The sequence below is a fragment of the Colobus angolensis genome, unplaced genomic scaffold (assembly GCF_000951035.1).
Source record: "Colobus angolensis palliatus isolate OR3802 unplaced genomic scaffold, Cang.pa_1.0 Scaffold302, whole genome shotgun sequence".
Taxonomy (NCBI): domain Eukaryota; kingdom Metazoa; phylum Chordata; class Mammalia; order Primates; family Cercopithecidae; genus Colobus; species Colobus angolensis.
This window is the reverse complement of record NW_012116289.1, coordinates 266960-292848: the sequence shown is the minus strand read 5'-3', so window position 1 is coordinate 292848 and position 25889 is coordinate 266960. Positions and strand designations below refer to the sequence as shown.

The 25889-nt window shown below is 36.8% G+C and overlaps 1 protein-coding gene across 4 annotated transcripts in view; it reads right to left on the bottom strand.

Annotated features, from left to right (window-relative positions):
- Window positions 1-25889, bottom strand: part of BBS9 (Bardet-Biedl syndrome 9) — a 503584-nt gene that overhangs the window by 334286 nt on the left and 143409 nt on the right. For all 4 annotated transcript variants that reach the window (XM_011950130.1, XM_011950131.1, XM_011950132.1 and 1 more), the window contains exons 7-9: window positions 22746-22830; window positions 13918-14101; window positions 13151-13280 (exon numbers count right to left, since the gene is read on the bottom strand). In XM_011950130.1, coding sequence (XP_011805520.1) covers window positions 13151-13280; window positions 13918-14101; window positions 22746-22830 — 399 coding nt within the window. The remainder of the gene's footprint in view (window positions 1-13150; window positions 13281-13917; window positions 14102-22745; window positions 22831-25889) is intronic.

Here is a 25889-nt window from a genome sequence, read left to right as displayed (position 1 = left end):
ACACTTTTTTTATTCTGATAACTCTGATTTGTGCTCCAAAGCTAGTTCTGAAATACAGGTTCTATACTACTTAATAGAATAAAGGACTAAGTCCACCCAAAGTTCTGAAGCCCAAAGTTCTAAGTTCTTCTACAAGGAGCTTAGTAGCACATAAATCTTATGTTATCAAAAAAAAATCACTTTTTCTCATTTCCCTTTTATATTACAGTAAGCAACTAAGAAAATATAAACTTTTTCCTCTGGGAAATAGAGATACAGAGATATTTCTCTTTTTTTATTCCGGTGATAACTCAGATTTGCACTCCAAAGCCAGTCTAGAAAACAGGCCATACACTAGTTAACAGAATAAAGGACTAAGTCCATCCAAAGTTCTAAAGTTCAAAGTTCCTCTGCAAAGAGCTTAGTTGCATAAAAACTTTACGTTACTGCCCCCCATACACAAATAAATCACTTCTTCTCTTTTACATTCTACAGTAAGTAACTAAGAAAATATAAACTTCTTCCTCTGGGAAACAGAGATATTTTCCAGGATTCTCAGGAACCCATAAAAACAAACTCATTCTATCTTTGAAACCAGAAAGTCAAATTTCAATTATCAGGAGGGCCCACTATTTGAAGTGAGGAGAAAAAATGTTAAATCACATGTATTTTCTAAGAAAAATGAACGGCAAAGTCAGTAACCTGACAGAAATGATCCCCGGGACCAAAGGGCCAAGAAGGTATGTACTTAGTGAAAGGCAAACCCTTCATAACTAGTGAAAAGCAAACACTTTCGTTTTGTCTACAACCCTACTGCAAATGAATCCCCCATATATCAATTATGGGATAGAGAATGAGGAACCCAAAACACAAAAGCATTTTTTCCTACCAGTATAAATTATTTTCTTTGAGATTGAGAGTTTCATTTTTAAGAGATGTTCACAGTCTCGATGACAGTACGTCTAAAGAAGTTTTTCAGTGGAAATATGTGGTAATAAGTAGAATTCTACCACTGAAACATTTAATTTATAAAACAGAAAATTATAAACCCAACTGGCATTCTAACTGCAACTACTTATCCTTGGCTATACAGTGTTTCTAAAATCTCTGCCAGGCAAATTAAATAGACTTACTATGGAATATAACAAAATCAAACAATCTGGAACTGTAATTACTATGACATTGTTCATGAGAATGGAGGATGCTGTGTTTTACATTATTACATTAAAAATAAAATGATCATGAAAACATGAGTCAAGCAGAAGATATCTAACTTTTCCCAAGGAGAATTTTTCTGAGAATTAAAACCTTGACTGACAAATAAAAATAAAGATATGGCTTTTTAATTTATTTAATGATTCCTACAAGGTCTTTTCCATGTGAATAAAACACTTATCAAAACAGCCATACTACAGTGTATGAAAGTAGTGTACCAAATGACAGGCCATACATCAATAATGGTTTAGCCACATGGCTATAAGGACATTACAAGCACAATTCTTGTGCTTCTCCAATTTAAGTTCCATCAATATAATATCTAGGGGTCATCTCATAAAGACCTTTGATCTTACGCAATGGAAATATATGCATGCATGTAACGATGACCATCAAAAAATCATGCAACTAATTTTACCCCCAAAATCCTTCAGTGACATTGACATTTGTCCAAATTATGTTTGCTGAGATACCAATAAGAAGAGGAAGAAAAAATGTATGAACTATGACATAATTCTGTTCCTTCATCCCCCATTGCTCATATTAAGTTACAGTATACCACAATGCAATAGCAGATTCACTAGGCCCTAAACCAAAGCCCTCCTCTTTTGATAGGAACCCATGAAAGCCAAGAGTTCTGTCACTCTACCTAACATTTCTGATTATAAACTCACTGCCCCATCTGATTCAGAATTCCAAGTTCTATATGAGCCAGAAAACTGTGCAGACATCTGTTAGTGACCTATGATTGAAGCAATATATTTTATAACTACCCTCTTGAATCTTTCCAACCTCTACCACTGCCCATGGCCCCTTACACTATCTATTGACTTCCAAACACAGGTGGCAAATTCTATAAAACTGTCCAAGTAAAGAATAGAGATTAATAATAGTGTATTATATACTCAGAGATAAAGCCCCAAAATAAACACTACAAACATGTTTCAAAGTAAGATGTACTTGGTACTAGTGCCTCATGGGAACTGTAACTTGGCACATACTACATTGGTTAGGAGTAGCAAAGATACAAGAGGTAGCAGGGAAGTGGCTGGGAAAAAGACAGCACCTCAGCAGACTAAAAAAATCTTCCACTGTAGACACAGAAAAGACCGAAACCAGTGCCGTGGTTTCCCAAAACAGTGACATAGAACACAAATTTTACACACTTCCCCAGAAAACAGAGAAAACAAATGACAAAGAAATGAAAATTATGGGGAAAAAGAGAGCAGATATTGGGAACAGAAAATAAGTAGCCAACCAAAAGATATTAGTTTTCCTGAAGGACATATTAAATCAAACAAAACTGAAGAAATAATCAAAGATATAACATAGGAAACCTTTATTTGGCAGCAAAACAAATGGTTTAAACAGATTAAATTCAGTACATTCCCAGTAATATTGAGGAAAATATCACACAGATATATGGTGGCAAGTGTGGCATTTACAGGAAAAATGAAAAACATTCTACAAGCAATCAAACATAAAGAACTGATTACCTACAACAAAACAAAAATCAAGTTGTCCATGGATTTCTCCTCAGCAACAATAAAGACTGACAAAGACTTGAATCATTCTAATCAAAGATAATACTGCAAAACTTACCCAAAACAGCAGAAAGTACTACAATAACTACCACCTCCCAAAAAAAAAAGGAAATTGAATGAGGAAACGACTATAGTCACAATCAACAAAATTCGAAGCCTACCAAATATCTTAAATTCTGGACCACAGTAAGATAGGATACCAAGAGCTGGCACCAACTCTGCGGACTTCAAGCAGAAGACAGTCAGGTCCTAGACTAATGGAATGAGATTTAAGGACATGGGTGGGATACAGGAGGAGTGACATCAGAAAAACCAGAATGGAAGCAAAAGATATGGTCTTCTATCTGTGGTTTTATCAACTTCCTAACCAATGAAGATAGAAAGACAAGCAGCAGCCACTGATTCTTAGGACCAAGGACCTGTGACGGGGGCCGTTAGGGGCTTCTGTGAGGCTCACTAGCCTCTTGAACCCTGAAAACCAAGGAAAATGGACGCCCAGGGCAAAAGAGAAAATAAACAGAGTAAGAAGGTGAAAATATTCAGGTGATCAGAGCTAATCATCACTCTCCCTCAAAACTCCCCACACAATCCTTCAGCAAACTGCTGTCACCATTTAAAAAATGAATAACCGCAAAATAAGAAGAGACGTATGTGTGGAAATTGCAAAAAAAGGAAAGGGGTAGACATGAGGGAGATGAGAACATAAAAGACAGAAAATATCCATAGCAAGAACTTCCTAAAGAAACAAAAGAAGAATTCAGACAAATAGTTACCCCTTGTATCAGTGAAATAAAAGAAACCATTTTTGTCATTGTTTGGAAAACTCAAACAAAAGATACAGGGGCTGAAAGCCACACTAGAAGCAATAACTAGAATAAATAAATTTTAAAAATGAGAAAAAATACACTAAAAACCAACTCAAGAACATGGATCAGCAACGTGGAAAAAAAAATCACAAAAACCAAAATAGAAAGAACAAATATATACAAATAATTGATGAGGAGTAATGTTTTAATTCTTAAGGACTGAGATATAAGTCAGATGAGCATCCAGAGAGAAAAAGTAATTCATCCAGTAAGATGTCTTTTTTAAAAAAATTAAGCTACCTTCAGACTTTTCCACAGCAACTTTCAAACCCAAATGGAAAGTCCAAATTTCAGAGGGAAGTTAAGGTTATCTTCACGTATAAAAGCAATATACAATTCTTAAGGTAAGAACACTTATAAGGCTTCCCACAAAACTACAGGATGATTAAACTCAACTAACCAAGAAATGAATCAAGATAATTCAAGAACAGTAAAAGAACTAGTGGTAAGCTTTGACTCCATTTAGATAAATCAACAGGATGAAAGCACTATAGAAATTGTGATTACAAAAAATGTATGGAAATGTTTTAAATTTTGACAAAATAAATAATAATATACCAATAATACCAGAATTTGACAAGAAGAGAGGAAGAAAACATAAGTATGCTATTTTCCCTATGTTTCACAACAGGAAGTCAATGGACACTACCAAAATTTGAAATGCAGCTTTAAAAGACTAACGGTATCAACCAAAAAGGCATGTTTTCTACTCTTGTTGAGAGAAGTCTTTTAGAAACTGAAATATAATGTAAATAAACATTTATAAAAAATTCACATATTCCTTCCACTTCACCTATTTCTCTTTTCCACTAGGATATAATGAAATAAATTTATATTTTAAATTCATGGTCACGCACAGTGGCTCACACTTGTAATCCCAGCACTTTGGGAGGACAAGGCGGGTGGACCACGAGGTCAGGAGTTCAAGACCACCCTGGCCAAGATAGTGAAACCCTGTCTCTACTAAAAATACAAAAAATTAGCCAGGCGTGGTGGCAGGCACTTGTAATCCCAGCTACTCAGGAGGCTGAGGCAGAGAATTGCTTGAACCCAGGAGGCGGAGGTTGCAGTGAGCTGAGATCACACCACTGCACTCCAGTCTGGGCAACAGAGTGAGATTTCATCTAAAAAAAAAAAAAGAAAAAATTCATGTGGTCCTGTTTTGTAAATTTTATTATATGCCTAAATTTGCATGTGTATGGAGAAAAATATCAGGGTTGATATTTAAAAGTGCTAACAAATGTTCATTCTATTTGATAAGACTCAAGTAACTTTAATAAAAAGCTATTTTATTTTTCTTTGTACCTTTAAGTAACAGTTTTAAAAAATGCAGTTCTACACTTTTTACAAAAATCACAAAGGTTATTATTTTCTCTAAAAACTATTTTAAAAACAAATAAGAGGCCAGGCATGGTAGCTCATACCTGTAATCCCAGCACTTTGCGAGGCCAAGGCAGGAGGATCTCTTGAGGCTAGGAGTTCCAGACCAATCTGGGCAACACAGGGAGATCCTATCTCTACAAATTTTTTTTTAATCTACCAGATGTGATGGCATGCACTTATAGTCCCAGCTACTTGTGGGGCTGAGGTGGGAGGATTGCTTGCGCCCAAGAGGTCAAGGCAGCCGTAAGCCATGTTCACACCACTGCACTCCAGCCTGGTCAACAAAGCAAGACCTTGTCTCAAAAATAATAATAATAATTTTAAAATTAAAAAAATAAGGAAGCAACATCAATAAAGTTTGAAGGTGAAATATAACAATACATTCTTACCACAGAATATAATAACACCCTATATCATTCCAGCGAAAATTAAATGAACCTATTGAGAGATGAAGCATTGGCCAGACACAGTGGGTCACACCTGTAATCCCAGCACTTTGAGAGGTCGAGGCAGGAGAATGACTTGAGGCTAGGAGTTCGAGACCAGCCTGGACAATATAGTAAGATCCTATCTATACAAAAAAAAATTTTTTTTAATTAACTGGGTGTGGTGACACATGCCTGCAGTCCCAGCCACTTGTGGGGCTGAAGTGAGAGGATTGCTTGAGGCGAGGGGTTCAAGGCTGCAATAAGCTATGATCATAACACTGTACTCCAGCCTGGGAGACAGAGTGAGACCCTGTCTCAAAAAAAAAAAAAAAAAGGCATAGACCACAGCATACCAAAAACTAATATCTAAGTGAACTCAAAGCAAACCAATGAAAAAATAAGCAAACAAAACCATATTAAATGGAAACCCAAAAGAGGTCATTTTATAGTGATAAAATTTTTTAACTCACCAAAAAAACAGCTATCAGAAATATAAGCTGACTAACACAGAATAAGAATATCTAAATCAAAAATGCTTATTCAACAGAAAACTGACAGAAAAATATAGTAATGAAATACTAATATCCTACTCTTGCAATTATAACAAATAGAGGAAAATATCAATAAAAATGCAGAGGTGCCAAATATCAGAATGTATACCTTATGCAAATTCCAGGAATATTTATGAATTTTCTGTGGAATGTAAGAATTCACAAAGAAAATCCTTAAAATACAGGATAGCAAAAAGTATATAGGCTCACATTCTCTTTCTATAATACAAAAAAAAAAAAAAGACAAATTAACAGCAAAACGTAAACCAAAAAAGAATATGTAACTTTGGAACTAAAAATATTTTGCTAATAAATTCGGTTTCAAGTAAAATATCCTTCTTCCCTCTATTAGTCTGTTTTTTCATATTTTAAAAAGGTTTTTCAACTAAAAGATCTTATAAGGTCTTTAGAGCCACACATCTTCCCCTGACACATAAAAACCACAATGACTTTTAAGTATTTAGGAAGCATATACCATATGTTGATCTTTCTCATTGATTATTCAGTGTGATATGCAAAAGTAAAATGGAATGTATTCTCTAGTTGGAGAGTTAGGAAAATCAAATAGTAGTTCACCAACATAATTATAAATGTGATAGAAATTCAGAAAAGAGGGAGACCATGATAAGCAGGAAAGGCTTATTTATGAGACTTGAGCTATGTCTTGAAATAGAAATATGAAAATCCAGAAAAGATATGGGGGAAACATTCTGGTCAACAATATTATATCAATGAAAGCTAAAGAATGAAATATTATTGAACACACATGGACATAAACATGGGAACAACAGACACTGTGGACTACCAGAGTGGGGAGGGAGGGAGTGGCTGTGGGTGGAACACCTACCTATTGGGTACTATGCTGACTACCTGGGTGACAGAATCTGTACCCCAAACCTCAGCATCATGCAATACACTCATGTAACAAACTTGCACTTGTACCGGCTATATCTAAAATAAATGTTTTTAAAAAAATTAAATAAGCTAGGAAATTTTTACAAAAGAAACTGTTAAGTAACAAACTTAAAATAAGTGACTATTGTGTACCTAGCCTAGGAAGAAAAACATTGAAGTACTAGACCAAATTGTTCAAAACTGAGTTGCAATAAGTACTGCAATAAGATTTTAAAGCCTGCTGTGAGCTGCCAGCAAAGTTTAGAATGGTTCTCATCTCTGTGAAGTTTCATTCAAATGGACTTCCACTTGTAGATATATTTGATATCTCCAGAGACAGTAACATCACTGATAAATGGTGATCTTTATTTGCCACTGGAGAAAATGACTACCGCAGAAGATGCTGGGCCAGGCTTCCATAGCTACTTCATGCAATGAGAGGTAAACAGTAATAGCTAAGAATTTAAAGAAGATTATCACAGTCAGGCTCTTCTGATTCTGTAATCTGTGTATTGATTTCAACTTTCCATAGTGTGACCTACAAAAATTAAAAAATATTAAATAAAAAACAATTTAATCGAGAATAAGATTTAATCTGAAAAGGACGAAGAAAACACAGACAGAATTGGAACTGTTATGTAATAAACAAGGTAGAGAGGACTAAATCTGCCAAGTAGGTGAGAGTGCAAAGAAAAAAAGCATCTTAGACTCTGAGCAAAATGCTGTTACTAAGTATAATTGCATCAACTTGACCCAAATCCAACATTTCTTATTCACTGAAAAGAAACATATTTAAAAAGCAGCAATTTCCTTCATAAATAAACACATTCAGCCAAGGAAGCTTCTACCAAAAAAGCTTTAACCCTAAAGGTAATAAAAAGCAAGAGAAAAATTATTTCAGTACTCTCAATTTCAAACAACTTCCTAATATAAATATGTGGGCTGAGCACTGCGGCTCATACCCATAATCCCAGCACTTGGGGAGGCCAAGGTGGGAGGATCACTTGAGGCCATAAGTTCAAGACCAGCCTGGGCAACATTGTGAGACCTCATCTCTACAAAATACGAAAAAATTAGCCAGGAATGGTAGCATGTGCCTATAGTTGTAGCTACTCAGGAGGCTGAGGCAGAAGGCAGAAGTTCAAGGCTGAAGTGAGCTATAATCATGCCAAAGAATTCCAGCCTGAGTAAAAGAGCAAGACCCTGTCTCTAAAAATAAATAAACAGATAAGCTATAGCTAAGTTAGTAATAATTACCTTTAAAATTCTAACAGATTATGATATTGATTTGAGTAATAACTCTCCCACATGGTATGGCTAGACTTGCATCAATTAAATGCTCTCTCTACTGCAAAGTCATGAATTAATTTTGTTTGTACAGTGAGCAGGAAGAACTCATCAGGCAGTTACAAATTTGGGGGCTTATCCAGGATCCACCCTTGCAAATATCTGCCCATGGTTCATAAGCCTCCTACCAGTACAACAGACCTAGAAGTGAGCTTTGGCAACTGCTTATTTCTTCTGAGGGTCTTCTCTGGCAATGTACCTGCTGGTGAGGCACCGTCAACCCACAGGGCAGAGATCTAATCACAATGAAGAAATAGTCCTAGAACCTGTCTGAAATGCCTCTTATTAAAAAATCTGTTTGCCTTCATCATATACAAAGGATTAGCCCATCTGCAATGCCACCTCCTGATATGGGAAACAGCTATTCAGCTGAACTCATCTGGTCTCAGGACTAGGAACTAAAAAGATATGGGATGGTATATTTAAATTTGCTCTTTCCTGTTTATGTGAATCTATATGTCTAACAATCTACTCATTATCCTATAGTCTGCGATTCACTTAAGTGCCATGCTAAAACTGTGGATGAGAATATTAACGTCTTTGTCATATAAAGCTTGGAACCCCAATCAGGCACCTATGAGTACACGCAAAGCAGTTCCACTCCTCTTACCCTAGGGGCAACCCATACCCCAACTATGCCCCCTGTCAGTAGGAAGAAGTTAGAGCAGTTCTCACCCTTTTCCCATCTCATAGCTTACCCCTCAGGATTGAGGCATGCTGAAACTCAAAGGATGAAAGTGAAACAGCCTTTGCAAAAAGTATTGCAGTGAGAAAATTATGGCAGTCAGGGAGGCATGATCTAGCCTCTAACCTTCAAGTTCCCTTAATTATTCCTAGGCTTAGGCTAGGCTAGCTGTGGGAGACATTTAGTTTATAGTTTAAGTAAAAATAGCCCTTCCCCAAAACTCAACTGTCTTTGTAAAGCTAGTGAGAGAATACCAGGCTAGGAGGATAGAGGAGTCTGAATTTTGCTAAGGTGTAGACAAAAACAGTCATTATTCCAGAGGTCACAAGATATGCAACTTCGCCAATACTCCTGCAGATAACATCACTATTGTAGAACCTAACAGTGGCCTTGTAAGGGATCTTTACAGGTTTTTTGCATTTCTGAAACCATGATGGTTCCACCTGGAACCACCAGCTGCTCCCAGAAGTGATTCACCATGCACGAGGATCATTTCCCACATCCCTATGATTGCACCTTCCAAACAAGTAGCAGCAAGTACCCATTGCCTAGCCACCCCTAACTCTTCCCCTAAACAACTTTTGAAAAACCCCTAACCTATGAGTCTTCAATAAGATTGATTTAAGTAATAAGTCTTAATAATCTTCAGTGTGGTGTGACTGGCCTTGCATCAATTAAACTCTTTCTCTACTGAAATTCAGTGAATTGATTTTGTTTGTGCAACAGGCAGAAAGAACCTGTCCAGGGTTATAGTATCTGGCCCACAACATTTTCAGCTGTCTCCAGGAAATATTTATTCAATTGTTCCTTATATAAAAAGGGAACCAATTACCTACTCGGTCATTGGGCATTAGATGTGTTTTGTTAGCAAGATACAAAATGTGGAGCTCTTCTTAGGGAATGAGAAAAAGAGGAGCATTGAAAATCCAAGTGCTGTGATTTCTCGTCACACTAAATAACAGCAAGACCCTCTAATGAAATGATGAGCATCCTCACATGGCCTCGTAAAGTGTCAGCACTGGCTTCCTCGGGCCTCTGCAGGGTAAACATACTCTTCCCTTACAGATTCGCAGTCTTTGTGGCTCATAGACACTAATCCCAGAGCCACAGTCTGTCCCCAGGTGATGACAATGGGAAGAAGGCCAACTACCACAACTACTGCAACTACATCATAGAACAGATCTTCACAGGTGGCCTGCAGTTGGATGTCACCTGCCAAGTCTGCCATGGAGTCTCCACCACCATAGAACCCTTGTGGGACATCAGCTTAGATGTGCCTGGCTCTTCCACCCTCTTGGGGCCCATGAGGTGAGGGAGTGAGGGCAGCATGGTGAATGGCAAGAGTCACATTTTGGCCTTGCAAAAGTGAGAAGTCCACCAGCGCTCAAGTGGCAAGGAAGTATCTTCCTCACAGGAAGGCTGTTGTTGATCAGGACGAAAGCAGCACTTTTCTTTCACATGCCCAGGATAGAGCCTTGAGAAAAGATGTGGCATTAGCCTGCAGTTGGCTGCAGATGCTCTTGCTAGTTTATGGTGTTCTTTTTTCTTTTTTTGCCAGATGACTAGATATTGGTGTTCACTAGCTTTTCATTGTGTAGGGTATCTGTAACACCAGCTACTACTCCAACATCACCCCTGTAAATGATCTGACAGACAAAGAGCAAAACTGGAAGCTCCCTTACCTTTTGTGGTTAATAACCAAAACCTCAGCATGAGCTAAGAGCTGAGTGCTCTCCCCATGGTCCACAGTGTTTTTTGCAAGTGATTAAAATATAGTTGTGGTGTTCCATACTTATGATCATTTCTGAAATTATCCATTTACTGCTTCAGTTTACATAAGTAATAAGATTTAAGATGTGACTATTATAAAATGTATTTAAATAACTGTAGCATACAGCTTACAATTGTGGTGAGGGCAGAAAACCTTTCTAAACTTTATGTTAATTGAGTCTAGTGTTTTACAATCTTTATTTTCTTTTGCATGCATTAATTAAAGTTTACTGAAGAAGAAAAAAACTCTAATAGAAATTACAATAGAATTCTTTCAAACAGTCTAATCCTATACTTTGCGTTAAATTATATGCAAGAAAAAGAAAAATCTTCAGTTGAACAGTTAGAATTTATTTTTATATATTAATTGTGGAAAATACTAATGGCAATATTTGGATATAATTGTTTATAACGGTCATCTTGCAAAAGCTATAAGAAATACGAAGGTTCACTCACAGGTACCTAAAATAAAATGACAGGCTACTTTTGAATATAAGCATCATGATGCACACTATATGAAAATTTGGTTTTTTACTCATAATAATATTTCAGTTATTATTGACCCTTAACTCGCAGGTTGTATCTAGACCAAAAACTATAAATTAACAAAAAATATCTGCTGAGAAGTCATATCTTTGCACTTCCCTCAGTATGGTGACTCCTGAAATGGGTACATCCCTCGTACACAATGTATGTGTAAAAATATATATATTTCAACCAAATGTTCTCAATAAGGTCTTTCTACCCATCATTCTCCTATGCTCAAAATACACACCAAAACCCCAATAATTTTTAAGTATTTCAAGATACTGGCTCCTGAAGGGCATGAAGATTGTAAGTCAAAATGAGGCCCATACCCACCAGTGTGGATCTGTCTTTTTGCAACTGAACTGTCACTTAAGAGATCAAAGAGAACAGCTTTGGATTGATGTATAGACTCCTGCAAGAATTACTCTTCCAGAAGTGAAATACTTGATGTTGCCCTACTGGCAAGATGTTTTTCCTGTTCTAAATCCTTCTAAGTAAATCTGACACAAAATGTCTGGTGACTATGAATATTCTGTCAAATTTAAGAAGACTATGTGATGGACATTGCAAAAGTCAATCTCAAAATTTTTAAATTATTTTTCAGACACAAAATATCTATAACTTGTCTTAAGTGCATAGCAATTAAAATCATATTTTTTTCTCATAAAACATAAGAAAGCAACTTCTTTTTAAAATATTCGACATTTTCAAAACACTGTTTCCATTTTTCCAAAATTCAGGCTATAGAGTAAACATTGATGCAAATATGAACACCCTTTGTTGAGCTTCAACAATAATATTACACTCAAGCCCTTAATAGGAGAGAACAACTCCATCCTGATCAGAAACTATAGGTGTCACTGAAGAATTCTACTACATATGGCTTTTATTTATTTATTTATTTATTTGAGACACAGTTTCAAGCCCACAGTTTTTGCTCTGTCACCCAGGCTGGAGTACAGTCGCATGATCTCGGCTCACTGCAACCTCCACCTCCCAGGTTCAAGGAATTCTCCCACCTCAGCCTCCCAAGCAGCTGGGACTACATGCACACACCACCACACCTGGCTAATATTTTGTATTTCAGTAGAGATGGGGTTTCACCCTGTTGGCCAGGCTGGTTTTGAACTCCTGACCTCAGGTGATCCAACCACCTCAGCCTCCCAAACAGCTGGGATTACAGGCATGAGCCACCGCGCCCCACCCCGTATGGCCTTTAAATGCTCAATAAAATATTATAAATAAGTAGAACTGAATACACCTGATAATCTATGAAGCTTTATGGAAAGTTGTGTTTCTATACGTTTGCTGATATTTTCAATTCCTAAACATAATCTAAGATGCTAAAAAGTTCATCAGCATCTAACTTTTTATACTGATGACCTAGAAAAATTACTCACTTATACGGACCATTTCTGTCAGTTTTGATAAATTTTGTAAATTTAACGTTAAAGTATGAATGCTGTTTTTCAGTTTAAATGCAAAGTAGCCTCACTTAAAATCTAAACTGTGTAAACACATGATCATCAACAATTCTGCATCACTTGCCTTAATGAAATGGCTGAAACAAGGTAAGACCTTATTATGATGAACAGTGTAATATCATCACAGTCTATCAGTGAATGTTCTCTAAAAGGGACTCATCAAATGGTAAAAGAAATCTTTTTGTATTCTAAAAAATAATCTATCAAGTAAACAATTTTCTTGATATCTTCATCAGCTTTTACCTTTAATTTACTAAGGATATCTTGCTAGAAATATTAAATGAAAATGATTAATAGCACTAATTATCCTTTCTTTCCAATAAAATTATATTTTAAATTACTTTCATTATTGACACTCATACTACAATGTCACTTGTAATTTTTTAATAAAATCACTTGTCATTATTTCATAGAACTTCTAGACAATTTCTTGACTAACATCCTCTTTTAAAATTGTGTTAAATTAAATCACTTACTGCAAACAGCCCACTCTTACTGCTACAGGAATGTGGGGAAGTTGGGTGGCCCACTTCAGTGTCACATCTTGATAAATATGCAACATGTTATTATGATTTGCAATCAAAGTATTTATTGTTCCTTCAGAAACTGTAAGTTGAAGATACAGAAAAGAGACACTAAGAAAACAGTCATTTGAAACAGTATATCTCTTTTAGGAAATTGATAACACAAACTAATTCTAACACCTTGATTTTAATACACAAAGATTTTATGTAATAAAACATTATTTTGTAAGTTTAATCTACCAGTATAAAAAAGAAAGGAATCATTTTACAGTCTTGGAAGCTATAACTAGATAATTGCCAACATTTTTGCATTTCATCTAGAAAGCATGAATTTCATTAATATGTAACACATTTAAGCTAATGATTTACTAGGCATTCACTACAGATAATTCATTCTATTAGACATTACTATTGTGCTTATAAAAGAGACTGATGTTCTCTTGAAAGCATCTTGAACAGATACATAATGGAAAGTATTAACGTATGCCGGAGGCCAATTTTACAAGTCATTTTGTACAAAGTAAAATGACTGACGAAACTAAATGTATGCTTTATATCAAACTTCTATTCAAACTTTTAAAGTTAAAATATCCATTACATTTTCAGTATTAAACTGTTTTCATATATGTTTAAAATATGTGTATGTGTGTGGCTTTTTTCCGGTGTATATCACATAGCCTTGACATATGGAAGAGATAAAAGAAAATCTTTCTACACACCTGAGCAATATGGCAGAAAACAACTTGGGCTCCAGTCAAGCTTCTTCATGAACCGAATTTGTCCATTATCCTTAAGGCAAAAAAAGTTTCTCTCACCAAGAACAAAAACAGAGGATGCCGACTGATTGAAAGAGACAATACATATATCAAGGGCTTGCTCTCCAATATTTAGAGTCCAATCCACCTACAAAGCAAAACTCAAGATCAATTTATTTGCTAACCTCAGAAAATTTCAGTTATTTTCATATCAACACAAATTAAGAAATTGCTTTACAACAAAGCAGAAATATAAAGATGGGCTAATCTCTTTCATTTCTTTATTCTTTTTTTTTTTTTTTCGCTATGACCATTTTTCTGGTATTTTACAAGTCTAATCAAAGTTTTGTTCCATGTCTTACCACGGAACAAAAAAGTGGTATTAGCTATTCTGCAGTTCAAAATCACTAAAAAACCTACCTGCTTCCCTAAAAAACTTCCATGAAAATGATATTGTGCTTAATTTGCAAATCAAATTTAATAATCCATAAAATTGTCATTATGATTGTACATGTGTTTTTATAGGACAACTAAAAATATATCAATATACATATACAGAGTAGTCACCAAGCCACTAGAGAGTATAGCAGAATATTCTATACATAAGAGCTACTCCAGGATATCTCCATATTGCTGGGATACGGTTAATGTTCAATAAATGCTTCTTAAAGTAATGAAAGAATGAATGTAAAATGAGTGCTTTTCAGGATTCATCTCCCATACAATATTTCTAAGTCAGGAAAATGCAAAAGAGCAAAGACATACCATTTTGAAAAATATTGGCAGACAGGCATATAGTTTTCAGTTTTTCTAACTTTTACTTTAGGTTCAGAGATACATAGGAAGGTTTGTTACATAGGTAAATTCATTTCACAGAGGCTTGCTTGGTGTATAGATTGTTTTATTACTCAGGTGCTGTAGTATGTGATAGTTATTTTTTCTGATCCTCTTCCTCCTCCCACCTTTCACCCTCAGTGAAAGTAAGAACATGTGATACTGAAGTGAGAACATGTGATATTTGGTTTTCTGTTCCTGCATTAGTTTGCTAAAGATAAAGGCCTCCAGTTCCATCCATGTTTCTGCAAATGACATAATCTAATTCTTTTTTATGGCTGCATAGTATTCCATGGTGCATATGTACTACATTTTCTTTATCCAGTCTACTGTTGATGGGTATTTTGATAATTTTGAATTTGCTGAGGATTGTTTTATATCCGATTGTGTAGTTGATTTTAGAGTATGTGCCATGTGGTGACGAGAAGAATGAATATTCTGTTGTTTTGGGATGGAGAGTTTTATAGATGTCCATTAGGTCCATTTGGTCAAGTATTACGTTTAGACCTTGAATCTCTTTGTTAATTTTCTACCTCAATGATCTGTCTCAGGGTCAGTGGGGTATTGAAGTCTCCCACTATTATTGTGTGGCAGTCTAAATCTCTTAGTAGGTCTCTAAGAAATTGCTTTATGAATATGGATGCTTCTGTGTTGGGTGTATATATATTTAGGATAGTTAGATCTTCATGTTGAATTGAACCCTTTACTACTATGTAATGCCCTTATTTGTCTTTTTTTATCTTTGTTGGTTTAAAGTCTGTTTTGCCTGAAATTAGGATTGCAACTCCTGCTTTTTTCCATTTGCTTCATAGAGTTTTCTTCATCTCTTTATTTTAAGCCTACAGGTGTACAGCATGTGAGATGGGTCTCTTGAAGGCAGCATACCATTGTGTCTTGTTTTTTGATCCAGCTTGCCACTCTGCGTCTTTTAAATGGGGCATTTAGCCTGTTTACATTCAAGGTTAGTATTGATATGTGTGGATTTGATGCTGTCATTGTGTTGTTACCTGGTTATTATGCAGACTTGTTTATGTGGCTGCTTTATAGTGTGATTAGTTCATGTACTTAAGTGTTTTTTGTATTGGTTAGTAATGGTCTTTCTTTTCCATATTTAGTGCTTCTTTCAGGAGCTCTAGTAAGGCAGGTCTGGTGGTAACAATATCCCTTCTCATTTGCTTGTCTGAAAAGATTCTTGTTTTTCCTTCACATATGAAGCTTGGTTTGGCTGGATATGACATTCTTGGTTGAATATTTTTCTTCATGAATGTTGAATACAGGCCTCGAATCTCTTCTGGCTTGTAAGGTTTCTGCTGAAAGGTCCACTATTAGCCTGATGGAGCTTCCTTTGGTGGTAACCTGACCTTTCTCTCTAGATGCCTGTAACATTTTTTCTTTCATTTTGACCTTACAGAATCAGATGATTATGTGTCTTGGGGATGAACTTTTTGTATAGTATCTTGCAGGAGTTCTCTGCATTTCCTGAATTTGAATATCAGTCTCTCTAGTGAGGTTGGGGAATTTTTCATGAATGATATCCTGAAAGAGGTTTTCCAACTTGCTTTCTCCTCATCTCTTTCAGGGATGCCAATGAGTCATAGAGTTGGTCTCTTTACATAATGCCAAATTTCTTGGAGGTTTTGTTCATTTCTTATCTTTTTTCTTTATTTTTTGTCTGACTGTCTTATTGCAGAAAGCCTGTCTTCAAGCTCTCAGATTCTTTCCACAGTGTGGTCTCTTCTGCCATTAATACTTGTGATTACATTATGCATTCTTGTAGTGTGTTTTACAGCTTTATCAGGTCCAGTGAAGTTCTTTTCTATACTGGCTATTTCGTCTGCCAGCTCTTGTGTCATTTTATTGTGATTCTTAGATTTCTTGGATTGGATTTTGACATTCTCCTGAATCTCAATGGTCTTCCTTTCCTATCCATATACTGAATTCTATTTCTGTCATTTTAGCCATCTCAGCCCAGTTAACAACCTTTGCTGTAGAATTAGTGTGATAATTTAGAGGAAGGAAAACACTGTGGCCTTTTGAGTTGCCAGAGCTCTTGCACTGGTTCTTTTTTATCTGTGTGCATGAGTATTCCTTTTTGTGAGGTGTAAATTGAGTACAATCAGTAGACTTCTTTTCTGGATGTTTTCAGAGGGCTGAAGCTTTCTGCAAGGTTTTTATTTATAGCTAAATTCTTGCCTTTGGTTTCAAAGTGGGGTATGTTAGCAAGTGTATTGGTCAGTAGGCAGGCTCTTTCTCACTTATGTGGCTCCTCTCTATTTTCTTTTTTTTTTTTTTTTTTTTTTTTTTTTTTTGAGACAGAGTCATGCTCTGTTGCCAGGCTGGAGTGCAGTGGTGTGATCTCAGCTCACTGCAACCTCCGACTCCTGGGTTCAAGCGATTCTCCTGCCTCAGACTCCCAAGTAGCTGGGACTACAGGCACACGCCACCACACCCAGCTAACTTTTGTATTTTTAGTAGATATGGGGTTGGCCAGGATGGTCTCAATCTCCTGACCTCGTGATCCATCTGCCTCAGCCTCCCAAAGTGCTGGTCTCAATCTCCTGACCACGTGAGCCACCACACCTGGCCTTTGTTTTCCAATTGGAGTCTCACTCTGTTGCCCAGGCTGGAATGTGGTGGCACAATCTCGGCTCACTGCAGCAGCTGCCATCATGCTCCCTATCAATGCTCTGAAAGTGTGGGCTCTTCTCCCACTTCTGTGCTGGCTGTAGATCACAGCTTGGCACTCCCAGGCTGTACTCTGCCTCTCTGGGGAGATCTCAGGCTTTATATTCCCTCCCTAGCTTAGAGGCAGCAGAGGAATGGACCTTAGCAGTGGCTGGAACCAAGGGTCTTGTCTCCTGGTGCTTCACCCGAGAGAGATGCAGAGCTGCAATCAATCCATTAATCGGCCCAAAAAGGGAGGGCTTCACTGTGGGCCAAAGCCAGGGTCCCTGACAGGCATGTATTGTATATGAAAGTAACAGTGAATGGTTTCACAAAGAAAAATCTGCACAAAGAGGAAATAGGGGCTGCTGTGAAAGTTAGGGTATAATCAACAAACAATGGATCCAAAAAAAGATCATGAAAAGTTACACTAAAGACAAGATGAAATTTTGGCCATCAAGACATGATCTTAGGTATTCATCTACTTTAGATACTAAAATATTTGAAGAAGGTATAAAATCCAAATGGGGCTGGCCAGAAAGGCAGATATTGCCAGTATATATACAAGAACAATCTGTAGAAGGGAGACAGCCTAGTGAACATAGGTAGGTGCATCAGACTATCTTAAGCTCAACTAGAATTTAACACTAAGAAATTATTTGATTACTATTTGGCTCAAGTATTGCTTACCTATATAAAATGATTCCACTGGACAAGACATGAATATCAGTCCCATGACAGTTATATTTCTCATTATATTGTAACAGGCTAGCATTCGGCTTTGTACATCAGTGTCTGTAACTCAGGATGATGTAGGCCTCACTCTGAGAGGTGATTTATTCAAAGTGAACAGGCAAATCATGTTTCTGAGGCCACAGTCTGAGATCCAGCCAATAAATACTTTCAATTTACCAGGTACTGAATGCCACTCTCTGTGACCTCCGCTTAGGGAAATACACTACATTCTGAATTAATGAGTCTCATAAAACACAGACATTTGCTAAGAACAATGATAAAAAAAAAATTCTTCCAGTTCCAGCCAAGATGGAGTAATAGAGAAATGATTTAGCATCCCACCTAAAACAACCACAAAATGGACAAAATAAATGTAACAACAGTTTGCAAGGCACTGGGCACCAGACAACAAAGCACAGCAATCCTTTAAAGACAGAAAACAAATGAGGGGAGTGGCATGATTGTTCCAGCCTTAAAAGAGTTTCTAGGCCATAGTGCAGGGAAGAAGAACCTAGGCAGAGCCCAGCAGACCCTGTAAATTGTGGAGATGGATACTCACAGTCTGGAGAAACCACAGCAGTTGGAGTTAACAAGACAGCCACACCAAATAGCTGCATACAGACAGAACTGTGGAGATCTGCAGAGAGTGCCCTCGAATACTCAGCTGAGTACTTACTGGCATATTCTTGTAAGGAAACTACACAAGGCCAGGGAAAGAACCACCCAAAAGATTAGAGACAACAGTGCCCAGCATTCACACAGGGTAAAAGATATTTCCTGTGCCTACAAGCCAGGCTGCAAAACCTCATAATTCTGAGGGAATTGGGTACAGTACTAAGAAGGATCTTGCCTGAGGACTAAAGAATAAGTAGCCCTAAAATGAGCATTGCCCTGGTTCCACTTAACAAGTCTTGAGAACAAGGACCCCCAAAATCAAACTGTTTCCAAGTAACTTAACTGTGTCCCAGTGATAACCTCAAGAACAGTATACACATAAAAAATGAAAAATTCATCACCAGCAAACCCACACTAAAAGAAATGTGAAAGGAATTCCTTTAGTTTGAAGGAAGATGAAACCAGATGGAAAGATGGAGTTACTCAAATTAAAAAGAACAACAGAAATTATACCTACGTGGGTAAATACATATTTTTCTTGTAATTTAAATATCATTAAAATATAATTGATTATTTATGTAAAAATAATTACAATGTAATATGGGGTTCATAGCCTATGTAAAAATAAAATATAGGACATTAGCACAAAGGCTGGAAGGCAGGAAACATAAGCATAGTTCTGATATTATATATAAGGTAATATATCACCTGAAAATAGAGTGAGTTAAGCCAAAGATAAAAAATGGAAACCCTAAAGCAAACACTAAAATAACAAAACAAAGAGTTACAGCTAATAAACCAAAAAAGACAAAATAGAATAAAAAAAAAACTGGATAAAGCCAAAGAAAAGCAGAAAAAGAGGAAAAGGAAACAAAAAAACTAGACAGGCATATAGATAAATAAAACAAAATTAAATGGCAGAGTATATATCATACTGATTTTAAAAAGCAAATCCCAACCAACCACATACTGCTTATAAATTATGCACTAGAAGCACACAGGCAGAAACAGGTTCAAAGTGAAAAGATAGGAAAAGGTATCAGAATAACACTGATCAAAAGAAAACTGAGTATTTTACCAACAGATTAAGTAGGTCTCAGAAAAAAGAAGATTATCAAACAAAAGGATAAAGGTCATTTCATAATGTAAAGGGGATGGGTTCATCATTGAAACGGAACAGTCTTAAATGTTTACGTACCTAATAACAGAATTCCAAAATATCTGAAGCAAAAAATACATAAATAAATATAGACATAGGCCGGGCACAGTGGCTCACGCCTGTAACCCCAGCACTTCGGGAGGCTGAGGCGGGCGGATCACTAGGTCAGGAGATCGAGACCAGCCTGGCCAACATGGTGAAACCCCATCTCTCCTAAAAATACAAAAAATTAGCTGGACATAGTGGTACACGCCTATAGTCCCAGCTACTCAAGAGGCTGAGGCAGGAGAATCACTTGAACCCGGGAGGTGGAGGTTTCAGTGAACCGAGATCACACCACTACAGTCCAGCCTGGGCGACAGAGCGAGGCTCCGTATCATAGATAGATAGATAGATAGATAGATAGATAGATAGATAGATAGATAGATAGATAGATAAAGATAGATATATTTCCAAGGAGATACAGAAAAATCCACAATTACAGTCAGAGATTTCAATACCCCCCTCTCAATAACTAATAATAACTAGTAAAAAAACGAATAAGGATACAGAAGAGTTGAACAACACTATCATCCAACATAATCTAATTGACATGTATGAAACACTCTAACAGCAGCAAAAAATACACATTCTTTTCAGGTGCACACTGAACATTTAACAAGATAGATCATATTCTATGCCATAAGACAAATCTCAATGAATCTAAGAGAATTCAAGTACACAAATTATTTTTCTGAACACAAAAAAGACTTAAATAGAAATCAACAAAAAGGTAGCTGTGAGTAACAAAGGAAGCTATTAAATGTCTTCCCACAACTATCTTATTAAAAGCATTCCATTGGATAAGTTCTGTTTCTTCTGCAATAGACTTAATACTGCTCCCATGGTAACACAGTCCTGCAAAGTGACTATCATGTAACAAAATGAAGTTTACTGCTATTTCTCACTCTATTCACCAATCGAATGGAAAAACCACTCAACTGCAATTGCCTTCAGAATACATCCTCAGTGTGAGGCATGGAGTAATCAATAAAAACTGCAAATGATAAGGAAAGGCTATTCCAGACAGAAGAAAAACCATATGCCTAGAATGAAGAAGAGCCATGGAATATTTGGAACAATGAGAGGCCCTATAAGGCTGAAGTGCAGACTACAAGAAACAAATGGAAGAACACCACTATTGAGGAGGTCAAAGGACAATTTAATCACCATTATCATATAAGTTCATCCAGACATTTTGCTATGTGCTTTATATATTACACACAATCATATATTTATATATAAGATATATAATTTATCTAATAACAACAATTATCTGATAACAACAAATTTTGAGACAGAGTCTTGCTCTGTCACCCAGGCTGGAGTACAGTGGCGCGATCTCGGCTTACTGCAACCTCTGCCCTCCGGGGTTGTTCAAGCGATTCTCCTGCCTCAGCCTCCCAAGTAGCTAGAACTACAGGCATGCGCTACCATGCCCAGGTAATTTTGTATTTTAGTGGAGACAGGGTTTCTTCATTTTGGCCAGGCTGCTCTCGAACTCCTGACCTCAGGTGATCCACCTGCCTCAGCCTGCCAAAGTGCCACCATGCACAGCCTAATAACAACATTTTAAAATAGATATTATCATCATTTTGCAAATGAGGAAACTGAGATTTAGTAAGGCTAACAAACTTGCTGTAACTTGCTCAAAAAAAAAGTAAAGCTCTCAAGACCTGTTCGACTTCAATCTGTGCTTTAACTATTATTACTATGGTGCTTCTAAATTCTGTGCAAAATTATATCATATTTTTATTCATTGTGCTCTTTTACTTTTTACCACCAATGAAAAAAATATATATCTTCATCTGATTCTTGATTCTTTCCAAGTTACCTTCTGTTCTACCACCGTCTGAACTTCTGTACCCTAATACAGAAAATTCTGCGTAATCTTCTCCAATATTATTATGTTAGTATTCTAAATTCTATATTATTTCTCCATTCAGCTTCCTTCATGTGTATCCTCAGATTTAGTTCACTGTTTCCACCATAATTTCAGTTCCTTCTATTTTTTGCCTTGCTGTCTATGGAAGTTCTCAAGATAAGGAGGAGTTCATAATCACCATCTATTCCCCAATTTACATTAAATGGAGAATTCATCATTTACAATTTTTCTTCAAACTACTTTTCAAATTATCAAACTTCACCTTTGTCTGTGAGCTAACTACCTTTGTGAGCTGTGAACTGTTATCTTTTACTTATATTTGGTCGCATGCCTATTAGTTACAAAATATTTAAAGAATTAATGGCCAAAACGTTTCTAAATTTTATGCAAACTAAACATTCACAGACGCAAGAAGCTTAACAAATCTTAAGCTCAAAAAAAGAGAAAGAAAAGTACACATTATAATCCCTTTGCTCCAAACAAGTGATAAGAGAAAATCTGGAAAGCAGCTAGAGAAAAAAGACACTTCAAACAGTAGAATATAATCTACAAAATTTTGCCTATTAAGGAGATTTTTTAAATGTTTCCATTTTTATTTGTTAAACGTGACTCCATCTGGATATCCATGGTTCTAGTGGTACAACTCTACAATCTGTTATACTACAACCATGACTAGGCGTGTGTTTCCACTGCTCAACAACAACCAACTCAATTCTTAGGTCATTAATACAATCATAACATAAGAAGGGGAATGGCTAACATTTTTTTTACATTTTCTTCCCATGAATTCTTATTCTTAACAAACATAGGTGATTAAATATAACATTATTGAAATTTTTATATATTAAAAAAAGGCCTTACAACTAGTCTTTTTCCAGAACCAAGTATTTGCTGTTCAGTCTCCTGCCTTTTATCTGCATCTGTTGCAAAAGCAAGTACTTGGTACCTGTATGAAAGAAATTTAAAAATTGTAAATGAGTTTATAATTAAAAGTTATAAATTATTTTAAACTATAAAAGTATACAACAATCTATAAACATTATAAAACACTTTTTCCATTTTTAAAAACTGTAGAATTTAAGATTGAATTCTTATTGAGTGATATTGTGACATAAGACTGTGCAAAATGTCATGATAAAGAAATTATAACCATATGTCCATTATTCAGTATTGGGAAAACAGCTCTACCAACTATCAAAGCACTTTCATTAGAATTTTATGTGACAAATAACAATACTCAAGAAAGATCTAATACCAAATAGACAGAAAAAATGTAAATATGCAAAGCAGTCAAATGGAGTAGAAATTATCAATACATAATCTATGGAACCAAAAAGAACTGAGTTTAACCCCAGTTTAACCACTTACTAGGTAAGTACATTTTTGGCAAATAATCACTCTGTGTCTGGCTTCCCCATCCATAAAACAGAAATAATAATAGAGTCTCTAACACAATCATTGTAAAAAGGATTAAAAAATAAATTATAAACTATCTAGTATTTGGTATATAGCAGGTATACAATTATTGATTGATGGGTTGAAAAAGAGATAGATTTATATAGAGATAGAGATCAATCACATAGTAGTTTGTAGCTGGTAGGTAGCGAGTTCTCAGTAACGGACATTATAATCTATAAGTATTTTACAGCTTCTAGTTCAATAGTGACATTTAGCTCAAATTATTCTTAAAAACAATTTATAAATATTATTCAATCTAGAAATGATTAATGTATCAAATAAAGTTGAAATTTCTATATTTCTCATTAATTAATGACATATTTTTAGAACAATAATCTTACTCTACATAAAGCAACTACAGTCTCAAATATGCCTTTCCTTCCGATTGAATCAAAACTCATATTTTCTAAGAGACAGATATCTGAGAGTACAAAAATCAGGGACTTGAATGAAGGCAATGCAGCATATCTAAACGAGCACTGAAATGTACAATGGTCTTCAAATGTCATATACCAACTCTGAAAACATCCTATCTCAATCAAGAATAATTCACTTATAAAAAACTGTAACTTCAGTTGAATGCAGAATGATTATGGTTTAAGATTTTGCAAGACAGAAGCTGATGACAAACTTGACAATAGCCTATAAAAAACAGATCTTGATTATTTCCTGATTCCAGCGCCCAAGATGGCCGAATAGGAACACCTCCAGCCTCCAGCTCCCAGCGTGAGTGACACAGAAGATGGGTGATTTCTGCATTTTCAACTGAGGTTCCAGGTTCATCTCACTGGGGAGTGCCGGACAATCGGTGCTGGTCAGCTGGTGCAGCCCAACCAGCGAGAGCTGAAGCAGAGCGAGGCATCACCTCACCTGGGAAACCAAAGGGGAAGGGAATCCCTTTTCCTAGCCAAGGGAAACTGAGACACACAACACCTGGAAAATCAGGTAACTCCCACCCTAATACTGCGCTTTACCAAGGGTCTTAGTAAATAGCACACCAGCAGAGTATATCCCACACCTGGCCCGGGGGGTCCCACGCCCACGGAGCCTCCCTCATTGCTAGCACAGCAGTCTGAGATCCAAATGCAAGGTGGCAGCGAGGCTGGGGAAGGGGCACCCGCCATTGCTGAGGCTTAAGTGGGTAAACAAAGCCACCAGAAAGCTCGAATTCGGTGAAGTCCACAGCAGCTTAAGGAGGCCAGCTTGCCTCTGTAGACTCCTCCCCTGGGGACAGGGCATAGCTAAACAAAAAGCAGCAGAAACCTCAGCAGAGGTAAATGCCCGTCTGATAGCTTTGAAGAAAGCAGGGGATCTCCCAGCACAGAGGTTAAGATCTGAGAATAGACAGACTTCCTGCTCAAGTGGGTCCCTGACCCCTGAGTAGCCTAACTGGGAGACATCTCCCACTAGGTGCAGACCGATACCTCACACCTCACACGGTGGGGTACACCCCTGAGACGAAGCTTCCAGAGCAAGAATCAGACAGCAACACTCACTGTGTAGAAATATTCAATCTTCTGCAGCCTCCGCTGCTGATACCCCGGCAAACAGGGTCTGGAGTGGACCTCAAGCAAACTCCAACAGACCTGCAGCTGAGGGTCCTGACTGTTAGAAGGAAAACTAACAAACAGAAAGGACACCCACACCAAAACCCCAGCAGTACGTCACCAGCAACAAAGACCAAAGGCAGATAAAACCACAAAAATGGGGAAAAAGCAGTGCAGAAAAGCTAGACATTCAAAAAATCAGAGAGCATCTCCCCCTCCAAAGGAACACAGCTCATTGCCAGCAACAGCACAAAGCTGGACGGAGAATGCCTTTGATGAGTTGAGAAAAGAAGGCTTCAGTCGATCAAACTTCTCAGAGCTAAAGGAGGAACTACGTAACCAGCACAAAGAAACGAAAAACCTTGAAAAAAGAATGGATGAATGGATGGCTAGAATAATCAATGCAGAGAAGACCTTAAAAGAACTGATAGAGACGAAAACCATAACACGAGAACTACGTAACAAATGCACAAGCTTCAGTAACCGACTCAATCAACTGGAAGAAAGACTATCAGCGATTGAAGATCAAACGAATGAAATGAAGTGAGAAGAGAAGTGTGGAGAAAAAAGAGTAAAAAGAAATGAACAAAGCCTCCAAGAAGTATGGGACTGTGTGAAAACACGAAGTCTACGTCTGACTGGTATGCCTGAAATTGATGGGGAAAATGGAACCAAGTTGGAAAACACTCTGCAGGATATCATCCAGGAGAACTTCCCCAACCTAGTAAGGCAGGCCAACATCCAAATTCAAGAAATACAGAGAATGCCACAAAGATACTCCTCGAGAAGAGCAACTCCAAGACACATAACTGTCAGATTCACCAAAGTTGAAATGAAGGAAAAAATGTTAAGGGCAGCCAGAGAGAAAGGTAAGGTTACACACAAAGGGAAGCCCATCAGACTAACAGCAGATCTCTCAGCAGAAACTCTCCAAGCCAGAAGAGAGTGGGGGCCAATATTCAACATTCTTAAAGAAAAGAATTTTCAACCCAGGATTTCA